The 14,777-nt window shown below is 42.5% G+C and overlaps 1 protein-coding gene across 1 annotated transcript in view; it reads right to left on the bottom strand.

Moving 5' to 3' along the window:
- Nucleotides 1-8,815: 8,815 nt before the first annotated feature.
- MISP (mitotic spindle positioning) overlaps nt 8,816-14,777 on the bottom strand; it is a 33,215-nt gene continuing 27,253 nt past the window's right edge. The window contains exons 8-15 of the mRNA XM_051972443.1: nt 14,666-14,767; nt 14,252-14,353; nt 14,151-14,201; nt 13,635-13,736; nt 12,969-13,584; nt 11,803-11,933; nt 11,505-11,543; nt 8,816-9,741 (exon numbers count right to left, since the gene is read on the bottom strand). Coding sequence (XP_051828403.1) covers nt 9,652-9,741; nt 11,505-11,543; nt 11,803-11,933; nt 12,969-13,584; nt 13,635-13,736; nt 14,151-14,201; nt 14,252-14,353; nt 14,666-14,767 — 1,233 coding nt within the window. The 3' untranslated portion in view covers nt 8,816-9,651. The remainder of the gene's footprint in view (nt 9,742-11,504; nt 11,544-11,802; nt 11,934-12,968; nt 13,585-13,634; nt 13,737-14,150; nt 14,202-14,251; nt 14,354-14,665; nt 14,768-14,777) is intronic.

Raw genomic sequence — 14,777 nt, 5'->3', positions numbered from 1 at the left:
TAAGCTTTATTTTGGAGATAGTCCTGAATTAATTCAGTCAGGGACAATGAACCAAAGAGAAAAACTGACCCCTCTGGGATCAACATCTAGGATTCAATATTTGGGGCCTTGGCCATGGGAGACGTGTGTGCATGCGTGTGTGTGTGTGTGTGTGTGTATGTGTGTATACTACACATTCATATATATATATACAGAGAAATATATGTGTAGATATGTATATACTTATATATGTGTATGCATATAGAGCCATTTATAGGTAGGAATGGGAAGGGAAAGAAGGGAATTGGCATTTATATAGTGCCAACTATGTGCCTGTCATTGTGCCTAAATGGTTTTTAAAAATATTATCTCATTAGATAGGTATAAGGATTGATGGATGGATAGATGGATGAATGGAAGCATAGATAGATATTGAAATAGAGAAATCTAATCTCTCCCTTGAACTCCAGTCCCATATTTTTCCCTGCCTGTTGGACAGCTACACACATATCCCATAAGCATCTCAGACATGTTAAAAATAGAGCTCAATATTCCCCACCCACCCATCCTTCCTCCAAATTTCTTTATTTCTGTTGAGAATACCATCACCTTATTAGGCACTCAATTTATAATTATGGAGTCATCTTTGACTCTTTCATCACTCTCACCCCTCCCCGAATGCAATTACTTTCTAAATCTTATCATTTTTTCCTTCAGAACATCCCTCTGTCTTGACTCTGCTTTTACATGGTCTCTAGACTAACGTAAGTCATCACTACCTCTTATATGGACAATAGCCTTCTAAATGGTCTTTCCATCCCATTCTTCAAATAGCTCCCAAAGGTCTGACCAGAAAAATCTCTAGGGGATTTCTTTTGCTACTAAAATAAAATGCAAAATCCTCAGTCACCGACACTGTACACTCCCATTTCCCTTTCCAGATATTTCATACTACTCTCCTCTTCCTGAATTCTTTATTGCAGTAAACCTGATTTTCGTACATGACATTCTACCTCCATCTCTGAGTCCAGAACAGTACATTCTCCCTTTTGCCTTTGTTCGATAGAATTCCTATTGTTATTGTTTAGACATTTTCATTCATTTGCAACTCTTTGTGACTCCTTTGGGGTTTTCTCAGCAAAGATACTGGAATGGTTTGCCATTTCCTTTTCCACTTTATTTGACAGATGAAACAAACAGGGTTGTGTGACTAGCCCAATGTTACACAGCTAATAATTTTCTCAGGCTGGATTTGAATTCAGATCTCCCACAGCTCTATCCATTAGGTAATTGAGGAAGAGAAAACGTGACGTTATGAATAGGACGCTGGATTTAGGAATAACTGGATTCAAATACGTCTCTGATACTTACTAGTCTTGTGACCTTAAGCAAATCCATTAATAATCTCTCTGTGTTGATGGATGCCCATCAGTTGGAGAATGGCTAGGTAAATTGTGGTATATGAATGTTATGGAATATTATTGTTCTGTAAGAAATGACCAGCAGGATGAATGCAGAGAGGCTTAGAGAGACTTAACATGAACTGATGCTGAGTGAAATGAGCAGAACCAGGAGATCATTATATACCTCAACAACGATACCTCAACCTGTATGAGGATGTATTCTGATGGAAGTGGATTTCTTCGACAAAGAGAAGATCTAACTCAGTTTCAGTTGATCAATGATGGACAGAAGCAGCAACACCCAAAGAAAGCACACTGGGAAATAAATGTAAACTGTTTGCATTTGTGTTTTTCTTCCTGGGTTATTTTTACCTTCTGAATCCAATTCTCCCTGTGCAACAAGAAAATTGTTCGGTTCTGCAAACATATATTGTATCTAGGATATACTGTGACATATTTAACATGTATAGGACTGCTTGCCACCTGGGGGAGGGGATGGAGAGAGGGAGGGGAAAAATCAGAACAGAAGTGAGTGCAAGGGATAATGTTGTAAAAAATCACCCAGGCATGGGTTCTATCAATAAAAAATTATAATAAAAAAAATAATAATCTCTCTGTATTTCAGTTTCCTCATCAATAAAACGAGTGGCCTGAATTCAATGTTGAGAATACCATCACCTTGTTAGGCACCCAATTTATAATTATGGAGTCATCTTTGACTTTTCTAAGTATAATGCCATGAGCTTAAGAGAAATCATCTCCACCAAGAGATGATTCCTGCCTCTGTCCTACCTTCCACCTCTCAATTGTGAGTATTTACTCATGCTTGTATGTAATACATACATGTAATTATATATATTACACATGTAACTATAAAATGTAATTTCAAGAATGCTTGAAATTATTTTATATTGTATATATAATTATATATTATATATATAACTATAAAATATGAGGTAACTTCAAGAATCTTGAAATTATTTTATATTTTATATATGTAACTATATTATATATATGTAATTATATATATTACATATGTAACTATAAAATATCAAGTAATTTCAAGACTGCTTAAAATAATTTATATTATATATGTAACTATTATATACATATATAATGTATATGTAACTATAAAATATCAAGTAATTTCAAGACTGCTTGGAATGGTTTCATAATATATATGTAACTATATATTATACATATATACTTATATATATTACATATATAACTAAAATATCAAGTAATTTCAAGACTGCATGGAATGATTTCATATTATATATGTAACTATATATTATATACATATATAATTATGTATGTTACATATGTAACTATAAAATGCCACGTAATTTCCAACCTGAGTAAATACATATATGAGTAAAGCATGAGTACGTACTTCTACACTGCTCCACTTCTTTGTGCACATGTATTTTATTTACCCAGTAGAGTAGAAACTCCCTGAGGGCAAGCACTGTTTTGTTTTTTCATTTGCGTCCCCAGTGTATGGCAACCTACAGCCTTACACACGAAAGCCATGGAGCACGCTCACTGAACTGAGCGGGGCTGAAGGCACCAGAGACACGACCTCCAGCTGGCACAGCCCTCAGTGGGAGCCCCTGGTCCCCAGCGCCCCGCCCCCGGGGACCCCCATAACTGAACCCACTTTTTTGCCTTCTGTTTCTAAGGAGGGCCGCTCCCATCTTCTCCACCCCGCGGCCGCCCCAGCCTGGAAGGTCTATTTTAGAGCTTATCACATGGGGGCTCCTTGTTTTCTGTCGAAATTCTTTAAATAGCTCTCCGCAAGGCCCTGACTGCCAGGAGAGAGATGAGACTTCGGAGGCATTCGCCAGAGCCAGAAGGAGGCATTTTGCAAGCTGCTTCTGAAGCAGCTCGGATGGTTATAAGGGTTTAATTAATGCCAGCTCTGAGATAGGGCTGCCCGCCCATCTGGGGAGGGGCGCCCACACGCTGCACTAGCATCCCAGCCCCCACCCAGAGACGTTTCTCGGGAGCAGCTTCTGAGATCCATCAGCTGCGGAGGAAGAAGCCATCGCTCAGATGCTCCAGGAAAAGGAATAGTGGACTTGGGGACGGAGAAGTCGGAGGACCTGTATTCAAGTCTCCACACAGACTAGCCGGCTGACTCCCAAGGCAAGGTTCTAGGGTCTTCTGTTCCCTAATCTGTAAACTGGGGAGAATAAACTGAGCCTCAAGCCTCCTTCCCAGGGCTGTGCAGAGTGATCTTTGAGGAACCAAGAATGGAATCTATCCACCAACCAGCAAGCATTTATTAAGCTCCTGCTGTGTGCTAATGCTACATGCAAACACAAAGAATGGAACAGCCCAGAAAGGTTACTGCTAAGTAAGTGGGCACCAGCAGGGAGAGGGCACTCAATAAATATTTAAAGCATTTTATTTCACAAGAATCCTGCGACCTGGGCGTTCAGCAAACTTCTTTGCGCATCAGTAATTAAGTCTAGAAACAAGAGTCAGAAGAGGCTCATAGGAAGACCTGTCTCAAGCAGGAAGGGGTACCAGAGGCCAGCTAGAACAGCTCCCTCATTTTATTAAAGAGGACACTTGGGCCCAATTAGAATCAGAGGATCTAGGTTCAAATTTTAGTTCTGACACTCAATGTTTGAGTGACCTTGAAGTCACTGATTTTGGTTTTCTCATTTGTAAACTAGGAGGATTTGTTTGTTTTTTAAAGAAAAAAAGAAAAAGCTATTATAAAAAATAGCTTTTTATTTTTCTTTTTAAAAATAAAACCTTTTATTTTCAAAACACATTTCCAACATTCACCCTTGTGAAAACCTTGTGTTCCAAATCTTTTTTTCTCCCTCCTGTTCCCCTCCCCTAAAGAACAAGTAATCCAAAATATTTTAAATATTTGCAAATCTTCTATACATATTTCCACATTTATCATGCTGCACAAGAAAAATAAGTTCAAAAAGGAGAAAATGAGAAAGAAAATAAAATGCATAGCTTTTTATTTTTCAAAATACATGCAAAGATAGTTTCCAGCATTCACCCTTGCAAAATCTTGGGTTCCAAATTTTTCTTTCTCTCTCTTCCCCTCCTCCAGACAGCAAGTGATCCAATAGAGGTTAAACGAGTAATTCGTCTAAACATATTTTCACACTTATGCTGTACAAGAAGAAACAGATCAAAAAAGGGAAAAGATGAGAAAGGAAAAAAAAGCAAACAAACAAAAACAAAAAAGGTAAAAATACTGTAATGTGATCCACATTCAGTCTCCATAGTTCTCTCTCTGGATGCAGATGGCTCTCCATCACAAGTCTATTGGAATTGCCTTGAGTCTCCTCATTGTTGAAAAGAGCCAAGCCACCAGAGGGATTTGTAAAGTAGAGGAACTCTGGTGTCGCTGAGACCTGTGTAATCTCAGCTCTGCCTCCCATAGATGGTGGGTCTGTGGGACATCATATCTAGTAGAAAGTAAGTTCCTCGGGAGCAAGAATTGCTCCTCATCTCTTTTTTTGCATCTGGTCTCTTTTAAAGGGGACACTTCATTGTTTGTGCAATTGAATCAAAATGGCCATAGGAGACTGTTCTGGTTTTGGACACTAGCCCTGAGGTCATCAAGGGAAGCAGTCAGTAGTCAAAAGTCAGTTTCAAATTCCATATTATCTGTTGATGATCCCAGAATGATCCCAGCAATAGAACCCCAAATGAAGGTCACTTTAAAAAAAATTAAAAAAAATTTTTTTGGAAGCACAATCAGGGTTGTGACTGCTCGCAGTCACACAGCTAATAAGTATCTGAGACAAAATTTGAACTCAGATTCTCCTGATTTCAGGTTCACTTCATTACCCAGCTGCCCTTACCTGTTAAAGAGTGACTTTGAAAACTAGGTGATGGGCACTTAGCCTCCCTTGATAAAAAATCTTACACAAAGTTCATCTCCTCCAGGGAGCCTTCTGTGACTATTCTCATGGGTCTTTGTAAGGGTTCCTGCAGCTAGACAGAGGAAGGCCTTCCTATGTCTTCTCTTCCCAGGTCCAAGAAGGGGCTTAGGCCCAGAATATCTCTCAGGAATCTATCTCCTTCCTCTTCCCACTCAGCCCCCAACTTGGGACATTTCAGGAATGACTGGCAATCCAAGTATCCATAGCAGACATAACAAAACATCTCCAAAGGAAGGATGAGCATTTTAGTTTAATTTTTTTTTCTTTTAAAAAGGACAGTATTTGGCCTGTAAAAGGAGAGAAGTCTGTAAGGATGAGAGAGACCCCTGTGTGCTCCCCAAGGTAACATTTGTTCTAACCTACATAAATTCTAGGCTCTTACCTTTCCTATCAAGGAGGAATATTAAAATCATGACATGTCAAAGCTGGGAGGACTTTAGAACACCAAATATCAAATCTGGAAAGACCCTTAGGACACAGAATATCAGATCTAGGAAGATCTTAGAACGTAAGATGTCAGAGCTGGGAGGGCCCTAGAACAGAAAATATCAGGGCTGGGAGGGTGGCCCTTAGAACCCAGGAGGTCAGAGCTGGGAGGGCCCTCAGGACACAGGAGGTCAGAGGTGAGAGGGCCCTTAGAAAGCAGAATATTAAAGATGGGAGAATTGGAAAACAACTTAATCGCAGTAAGGGTGTTTCTACCAGGGAGAGATGAGGAGATAATATATTCTAGATGCTGGGAGGGTATGGAGTGATTAGGTGGAAACCTGTATGATGGTACACAGGTACAAGAAGGAATAGGAATAACTGCCATTTTGACTTGAGGAGAGAGTCAATAAAGAAGAATGACATGAAATAAATCAGGAAAGTTGCTTGGTAGTGAGGGGAATCATAAATCTATGACTGGCAGGGACCTCAGAGGCTATCTTTTCTAATCCCTTCATTTTATTAAAAGGTAAACTGAATAGGAAGAAGTCACATTATGGTGAGCTTTAAATGTGAGGCTGAGACAGCTCTATTTTATCAGAAAAGCTGAATGGGGAGACGCCCAAGATTCAGTAGGTTGAATTTGGTGGAGACACAGCTCTTACTCTCTGCCTGTTTTTCTTGGGAGGAGACACAGTTACTAATCATCCCTTGGAGCACTCTGACTGTAACAGACAGGACAGAGGCCAGGCCAGGACACAGACTGTGGAGTTGGGGCCTGGTCCCTTTAGAGTGAGAGAGATCAAAGGCAAGGGACTGGAACAGGGTACAGGCATTGTTCCCAGGGAAAACAGACTGTCATTGTTCAGGATTTTCCAACAGTAGTGGAAATGGGGGCTGCCCCTTTGTCTCTCAGCAGGAAACTGCCTGGACCGGATAGTGGTTGGAGGAGGTCTCTTTCCTGGGCTGAGGAGACGCATGGGGCATGGAAAGAACTTGGAGTCAGAACACTGCAGTTCTTGAACTGCTTCTGCCTCTGATTTCCTGTGTGAGCTTAAATATTTCTGAGCTGTCTCTTCTACTCCCTAGACCTCAGTTTTCCCATCTATAAAATAAAGGAGTTGCATTAGGAGATTTCTAAGATCCTTCTGGCATTCTATGTTCTGTGTCCAGCTCTGACATTGATATGTTCCAATATGTTCCCAGCTCTGACATCCCGGGTTCTAAGGGCCCTCCCATCTCTGACATCCTGGGTTCTAAGGGCCCTCCCATCTCTGACATCCTGGTTCTAAGGGCCCTCCCAGCTCTGACCTCCTGGGTTCTAAGGGCCCTCCCAGCTCTAACATCTTATGTTCTAAAGTCTTCCTAGCTTTGATATTCTGTGTCCTAGATATCCTGTGTTCTAAGGGCCCTCCCAGCCCTGACACCCTGGGTTCTAAGAGCCCCCCTCAGCTCTGATAGTATCTAAGGGTCCCTCCCCAGCTCTAAGAGTATCTAAGAGCTCTCCCAGTTCTAATATTCTGTTGAGCATAAAGTTCAGAAAGTGTGGTCCTAATTGCCCATTTCCCTAATTGGACTCTTGCTGTGCTCAGTTCTGGCCACCACATTTAAGATGGACAATGACTGATACAAAAATGAGCAGTTCAATTCAAGTGATTGGATACCATATGCTGTACAGAAAATTTGGTTGGAATAATTGGGGATGGATGCCTAGAGAAGAGACTTATTGGTACGTGTGAATGGACAGGATAGATATTTTTTAACATCCAAAGGGTTGTCAAGAAAAAGAGAGTTCGGCTGTTTGGTGCCTAAAGAAAAAGCCAGAACTCTGGAGAGAAGAGACAGAGAAGTTTACTTTCTACTTTTTACAGCTGTTCTGAGATGGAGTGAGCTGCAGCAGGGTTCCTTTCATGGGGTGGGGCGGGGGCGGGGGTGGGGTGGGGAGGGGCTCCCCTAGTAAAATTTGGATCATTACTTGTCTTGGACTTTGGAGAGAGGATTCTTTTTTTCTTAGGAAGTTCATTGATTACTTGTTCAATTTCTTTTTCTAAAATGGGACTATTTACGTGATTTATTTCTTCTTCTGTTAATTGAGGCAATTTATATTTTTGTATATATTCATCTGTTTTGGTTAGATTGTCAGATTTGCTGTCATACATTTGGACAAAATAGCTCCTAATTATTGTTTTAATTTCTTTTTCACTGGTGGTAAGTTCACCCTTTTCATTTTTGATGCTAGTATTTTTTTTCTTTCTTTTTTCTAATCAAATTAACCAAAGGTTTATTTATTTTGTTGGGTTTATTTTTTCATAAGGAGAGTATTCCTTTTTCAGAATAGAGTGTGTCAGATGATATCTGAGCACTTTCTGCACTCAAATTCTAGGATTTTATAAGTAACCCCCGGACATAAGTGATTGATCTCGACTCTGCCTCCCTTAAAATTAATTTGCACATGAGTCAAGTCATTAGCCCATGAAGTCACTGGTCCTTTTCAAAAAAAGGGATGAACAATACCCTATCCTATTAGCTCTAAGACACATAAGGTAGCTGAAGCCATGTAAAGTTACACGAAGGCATTGGTAGATGGTATGCAGCTTTTTGGGAGGGCTCTTAGTACATGGAATATCATAGTTAGGAAGAACCTTAGAACATGGCATATTAGAGCTAGAAGGGATTTTAGAACACAGAATGTCAGAACTGAGAGAGCCCCTAGAACGTGGAATGTTAGAATTAGGAGAGGTCTTAAAACATGGAATGGCAGAGTTAATGTCAGGATATAGAAGAACATGGAAAGCCAAAGCCAAGAGGGATCTTGGAAGTAAGTAAGAACAGGGAGGGCTCTTGGAACATGGAATGTCAGAGCTGGGTGGGACCTTAAAACATGGAATTTCAGAGCTAAGATAGCTTTGAAACTATAGTATCTTAGAATATGGAGTTTCAGAACTCAGAGGCCTCTTAGAACATAGAACACTAGAGCCATGAGGGACCTTGGAACATAGAATGTCAGAGGGCTGGGAGGACCCTTGAAACAAAATATGAAAACCTGAAGGGACTTTAGATGTGGAATTTCAGAATTGAGAGGGATTGTATTCAGTACAATTTTTTTTATTTTAATATGAGGAAACCAAAACCAGAGAATGGAAGAGTTTTGCCTAAGATCACATAGCAGTCAGTGTATAGAGCCCAGACTAGAATTCAGTGAAACCAAGGGTTCTAGGAAATCAACAGGATTTTTTCCTCCCACTTAAAAAAAATGAGAAAAAAAAATCAAGTTCAAGGGGAAAAAAATCTATATCTATAAATACACACATATATATCTGTCACTTCTTATTTCAGCACCTGATTTTTAAAAAGTTATATATTTTCTCTAAATATATTATATATATTTCAAATTATAATAACAATTTTAACATTCATTTTTTTGAAAAATGTTTTTATTTTTTTCTTGATTACATACAAAAACAATTTTTAACATTTCTTTTTTATAATTTTTGAGCTCCAGATTCTCTCCTTCCTCTCTCCCCTTCCCCACTCTCTCCTTGAGAAGGCAAACACTTTGATACAGATTATACATATGCAGTTATTTAATAATCATTTTTTAAAATTATGACTTTCAAATTCTCTCTCCGCTTCCTCCTCTCTCCCTTCCATGAGAAGGCAGTCAATTTGATCTAGATTATATATGTACAGTCATGAAAAACAATATTAGCACCTGATTTTAGTTTCTTTGATTATATAAAAACAGTCTCTAAGGAGGAAGATCTTTACTTGCCTTCTCCTTTCTCTATCAGTGACTTGCTGATGAGAGGATCTGGTTTAAGGTTGGGGAAGGATAATCAGGTGGGGAAGAGATGGACCCAAGCTCCCCCCAAGCTCTACACTGGCTGATGCTTGACATGTGTCTAGCCTAAATGGGGGGTTCAGTCTTCATCCTCACTGGCATACATTCCGGCTTCCCAGCGAGCAGCCAAGGCACTTTTACGTCGCGGAACCCTTGTGGCTTTCATAATCTGCAAGAGGGAGGAGGGTAGAATAAAATCAGAGAAAGGGGGAAGTTAACATTTTTGGCTAGAGAGGGAGGGAAGAAGGGGATCCTCAATTTAGTACAGGGTCTGGAACATAGTTGGTACTTTATAAATAATGTAATAATGACCTAGATTCCCACTTCTGTGACTGGATTTCAAGTCAGAAAACCTGAATTCAAATCCTGGTGAACCATTTAATACTTGGTCCATCACTAGATAATTTATTTTTTTCCTCTAAACCTCAGATGACATATCAAATTAAGATGGGGCTGGATGAAGTCATAAGATCAAAGATTTAGAGCTGGATGGGACCTCTGGGGCAAGACAAATCAAACTCCCTCCTTTTACATATGAGGGAAGTGAGGGACAGGAAAGTAAAATGTTGGTCACATAGTTAGGAAATATCTGAGATTAAATCCTGATTCCAGGGTCAAGGCTCTGTATACTATGGCACCACTAGTGGACTCAAGGCAGCAAATGACCTGCCCAGTTCACACAGATAGTGTCTGTAACCGAGATCTCTTGATTCGAAGGCTTGCATTCTTTTTATGAAATCCTACAAACCTCAGCAAACATTTATCAATTTATTAATAGCTTTTTGCCTTTCCAAATGCATGCAAAGATGGTTTTCAACATTTACCCTTGGAAAACCTCATATTCCAAATTTTTTCCCTCTCTTCCCTCTTCCCTCCTCCCCTAGGTTGCAATATATAGCCATCCAATGTAGATTAAATATGTGCAATTCTAAACATATTTCCACATTTATCATGCTATGCAAGAAAAAATGGATTAAAAGGGAAAAGAAAAAATGAGAAAAAGAACAATCAAACAAGAATAACAATAAAAAGTAAAAATACTGTGCTTTGAGCCATATTCAATGGATTCAATGGATGTGGATGGTTCTTTTCATCACAAGTCTATTGGAATTTCAGCAAATATTAGGTACCTGCTGAATGCAAGGACTGCTTTAAGATGTTTCCCTCAGAAACTTTGAATTCAGGCTAGAGGAAAGCTAGAGGCAAAAATATAAAATTCTCCAAAAGTCTTGGAAGGGAATGGGCCCATGTTAGAGACCAAACAGAAGGAACCAAGATTTTTGTATATATCTGTAATCCTGAATTGATTCTTGGATTGTTGCATTCAAAGTGCCTTAAGTAACATAGTCTGAAGTCCCACATATGAAAAAGGACCAAAATTTTGTTGATTATTACAAAGTGAATTCGGAGTTGTAGGAGGAGCCAATGTCCTCCCACATTTAAATGCCAGTGTCCTGATTCCCAGCTCAGGACTATGTATCCTTCATTTGGTCTGTGGCCTGATCTATTCTCACTTGGGGAGGACTGAACCTCTTATTGCCTTCTATAACGTTGATGTAGTAGGAAAAGTACTAGATGTAAACTAGAGAAGATATGAATTGTAATCCTGATTCTAGTACTTCCTAGCTAGGTGACCTTTGCCAGTGACTCTCTCTCTCCATCTCCCTCTTTTTTCTAAAATGGATTTAATAATTTTTAATCCCTTCTAATTCTAAATTCTTTGTTCTAGATTCTTTGTGACTCTGAGACTCTGATAGCTCAGGAAGAGACTGGAGGAATGAAAGGGGCAAAGGCCCATCACTGGAGAAGCTGAACTTAAAGTCAAAGGGAAAGTGACAGCTGAATCTTGTTACTCCATCCCAAGGCAGCATCCTGGTCTCTGTTCCCTTCTCCCATAGCCTAGGTACAGCAGCTAAGGAGAGTGAGACTTACCTGTATGTCCACAGTGTCAGATGTGTCAAGGCCGGCATACTGTAGGGAAGACAAACAAGCTTCAGGCCCAGGTGATGTCCCTCACCTTCCGGGGGGCTCTTGCTTCCCCTTACCCCCCAGAGCCATCTTCATGGCATGGCCAGGTGCCAAGTCAGCAAGAAACTCTAGCTCTAAGCCTTTCCCTCCCAACTCCCTTCCACTCAGACACTGATAATCTGAAATCTTGTGGCCATCCCCTGGAGGCAATTCTGGGCTCCTAGGTAAAGCAGAGAGAAGTCTCTCCTTACTCACAACTTACCCCTACATCCCTTTTCTTCCAGGACTTATCTTGTCCCGGTGACTGCTCTGTCACCTTCCACACCAAGTTTGAGTGGAAGCGGACAGGGGACAAGGTAGGCGATTCCGAGACGGAGTAGCTCCCCGTTACACCTGCAGCAGGGAGGAACTGACATTAGCCAAGATCTCAAAGTACTCTGTAGACAAATTTCTCCCTTTCATCCTATACTTCTCTTGAGTTGATCCGTGGAACAAGACCAAAACAATAACACTACTTTACCTATCTGCAGTATTTTAAGGGTTACAAAACATCTCTTCAACAACCCAGTGATGCAAGTGATGCACTGGACAAGTAAAGAAACTGAGTCCAAGAGAAGAGATTACTGGTTTGTCTAGGGTCACACATTTAGCAAATAGATCTTGAAAGGCAGAGGCAATTTCTTGCCTTTAAGTCTACTCCACAGAAGGAAGGAAGAAGAAGGAAGGGAGGGAGGGAGGAAAGAAGGAAGGAAGGAAAGAAAGAAAGGAAGTAGTATGAGGGAAAAAGGAAGGAAGGAAGGAAGGAAGGAAGGGATGAAGGAAGGGAAGGAAGGAAGGAAGGAAAGGAGAAAGGGATGAAGAAAGGGAAGGAAGGAGGGACAAAAGAAGGGAGGAAGGAAGGAAAGAAGGGAGGGAGAAAAGAAGGAAAGAAGGAAGGAAGGAAAGAAAGAAGGAAAGAAACAAGTGGTTATTAAGCTGAAGGGAAGTCAAAGTAAGATAGGCAACATGGTTCTCTCTCACAGCTTAACAGAAGCCAGGGATGCTTCCTCCTTCCACACACGTTTCCATAGGCTCACACACACACACACATACATACACACACACACACACACACACACACACACACACACAGTCCAGTCATCTCCCTTTCCAAGCCTGAGGATAAGGATGCTACAAGAACAAAGCGGCCTGATTCAGGAAGTTCCATGTTTTTGAAGTTGAGAGGGAACCACAAAAAGTGAGCTGGGAACCCACAGAACTCGGGAAAAGAGAGAATGTGAAGGAAAGAGGACACTGGGGGAAGCCTGAGATGCAGACTGAAAAATTAGGGGGGAAAGGGAGTTCCTGATGGGGAGCAAGGCAGGGAAGAAGGGGAAGGTTTGGGGGATGCTCCCTAAGGCTTTGCTGAGAACAATGCAGGCTCCTCACCTGAAGCCACTGAGGAGTGTCTGGAGTGTGAATCTTCCCATTCAAATGTCTGGTCCAGCTCTGCAGTAGGAGAGAACACTTCTGGGAACAAGGCATTCCGGCGTTCTTCTTCCAGCTCCCTCTCCCGCTGCAGGACATTCTGGATCTCCATCTCCAGCAGGCTAGAGGACTGGGACCTTAGAGGTTTGGCGTGGATGGTCACCTCTTCTTTAACAGGGACTTTGGGCTGCCAGACACGTTCCTGCTTGGGAGCACTCACCTTCTCTGGCCCAGGGGTGAAGGTAAACTTGAGCTTCATTGGTCGTAGATGGAAGTAATCCCGAGACACCACGCCCCGGCTAGCATCCCCTGCAACCCTTTCCTGAGCACCCCATGCCTTTTGAGTGGACTCTTGAGGTGGTGACCTCCATGGCTCCTGCCTTTGAGTGGTGGAGGTTTGTGACTTCCAGGGCTGCTCCCTGACCTGTTCCTCTCTCCAGGTAGAGGTCTGTGACTTCCAGGGCTGCTCCCTGACCTGTTCCTCTCTCCAGGTAGAGGTCTGTGACTTCCAGGGCTGCTCTCTGACCTGTTCCTCTCTCCAGGTAGAGGTCTGTGACTTCCAGGGCTGCTCCCTGACCTGTTCTCTCTCCAGGTAGAGGTCTGTGACTTCCAGGGCTGCTCCCTGACCTGTTCCTCTCTCCAGGTAGAGGTCTGTGACTTCCAGGGCTGCTCCCTGACCTGTTCCTCTCTCCAGGTAGAGGTCTGTGACTTCCAGGGCTGCTCCCTGACCTGTTCCTCACTCTGGGACTGGGACCTTAGAGGTTTGGCGTGGATGGTCACCTCTTCTTTAACAGGGATTTTGGGCTGCCAGACACGTTCCTGCTTGGGAGCACTCACCTTCTCTGGCCCAGGGGTGAAGGTAAACTTGAGCTTCATCGGTCGTAGATGGAAGTAGTCCCGAGGCATCACGCCCTGGCTAGCATCCCCTGCAACCCGTTCCTGAGCACCCCATGCCTTTTGAGTGGACTCTTGAGGTGGTGACCTCCATGGCTCCTGCCTTTGAGTGGTGGAGGTTTGTGACTTCCAGGGCTGCTCCCTGACCTGTTCCTCTCTCCAGGTAGAGGTCTGTGACTTCCAGGGCTGCTCCCTGACCTGTTCTTCTCTCCAGATAGAGGTCTGTGACTTCCAGGGCTGCTCCCTGACCTGTTCCTCTCTCCAGGTAGAGGTCTGTGACTTCCAGGGCTGCTCCCTGACCTGTTCTCTCTCCAGGTAGAGGTCTGTGACTTCCAGGGCTGCTCCCTGACCTGTTCCTCTCTCCAGGTAGAGGTCTGTGACTTCCAGGGCTGCTCCCTGACCTGTTCCTCTCTCCAGGTAGAGGTCTGTGACTTCCAGGGCTGCTCCCTGACCTGTTCCTCACTCTGGGACTGGGACCTTAGAGGTTTGGCGTGGATGGTCACCTCTTCTTTAACAGGGATTTTGGGCTGCCAGACACGTTCCTGCTTGGGAGCACTCACCTTCTCTGGCCCAGGGGTGAAGGTAAACTTGAGCTTCATCGGTCGTAGATGGAAGTAGTCCCGAGGCATCACGCCCTGGCTAGCATCCCCTGCAACCCGTTCCTGAGCACCCCATGCCTTTTGAGTGGACTCTTGAGGTGGTGACCTCCATGGCTCCTGCCTTTGAGTGGTGGAGGTTTGTGACTTCCAGGGCTGCTCCCTGACCTGTTCCTCTCTCCAGGTAGAGGTCTGTGACTTCCAGGGCTGCTCCCTGACCTGTTCTTCTCTCCAGATAGAGGTCTGTGACTTCCAGGGCTGCTCCCTGACCTGTTCCTCT

The sequence above is a fragment of the Antechinus flavipes genome, chromosome 1 (genome assembly GCF_016432865.1).
Source record: "Antechinus flavipes isolate AdamAnt ecotype Samford, QLD, Australia chromosome 1, AdamAnt_v2, whole genome shotgun sequence".
Lineage (NCBI taxonomy): Eukaryota > Metazoa > Chordata > Mammalia > Dasyuromorphia > Dasyuridae > Antechinus > Antechinus flavipes.
Note: the sequence above shows the minus strand (reverse complement) of the source record. Positions and strands in the feature narration are given on the sequence as shown.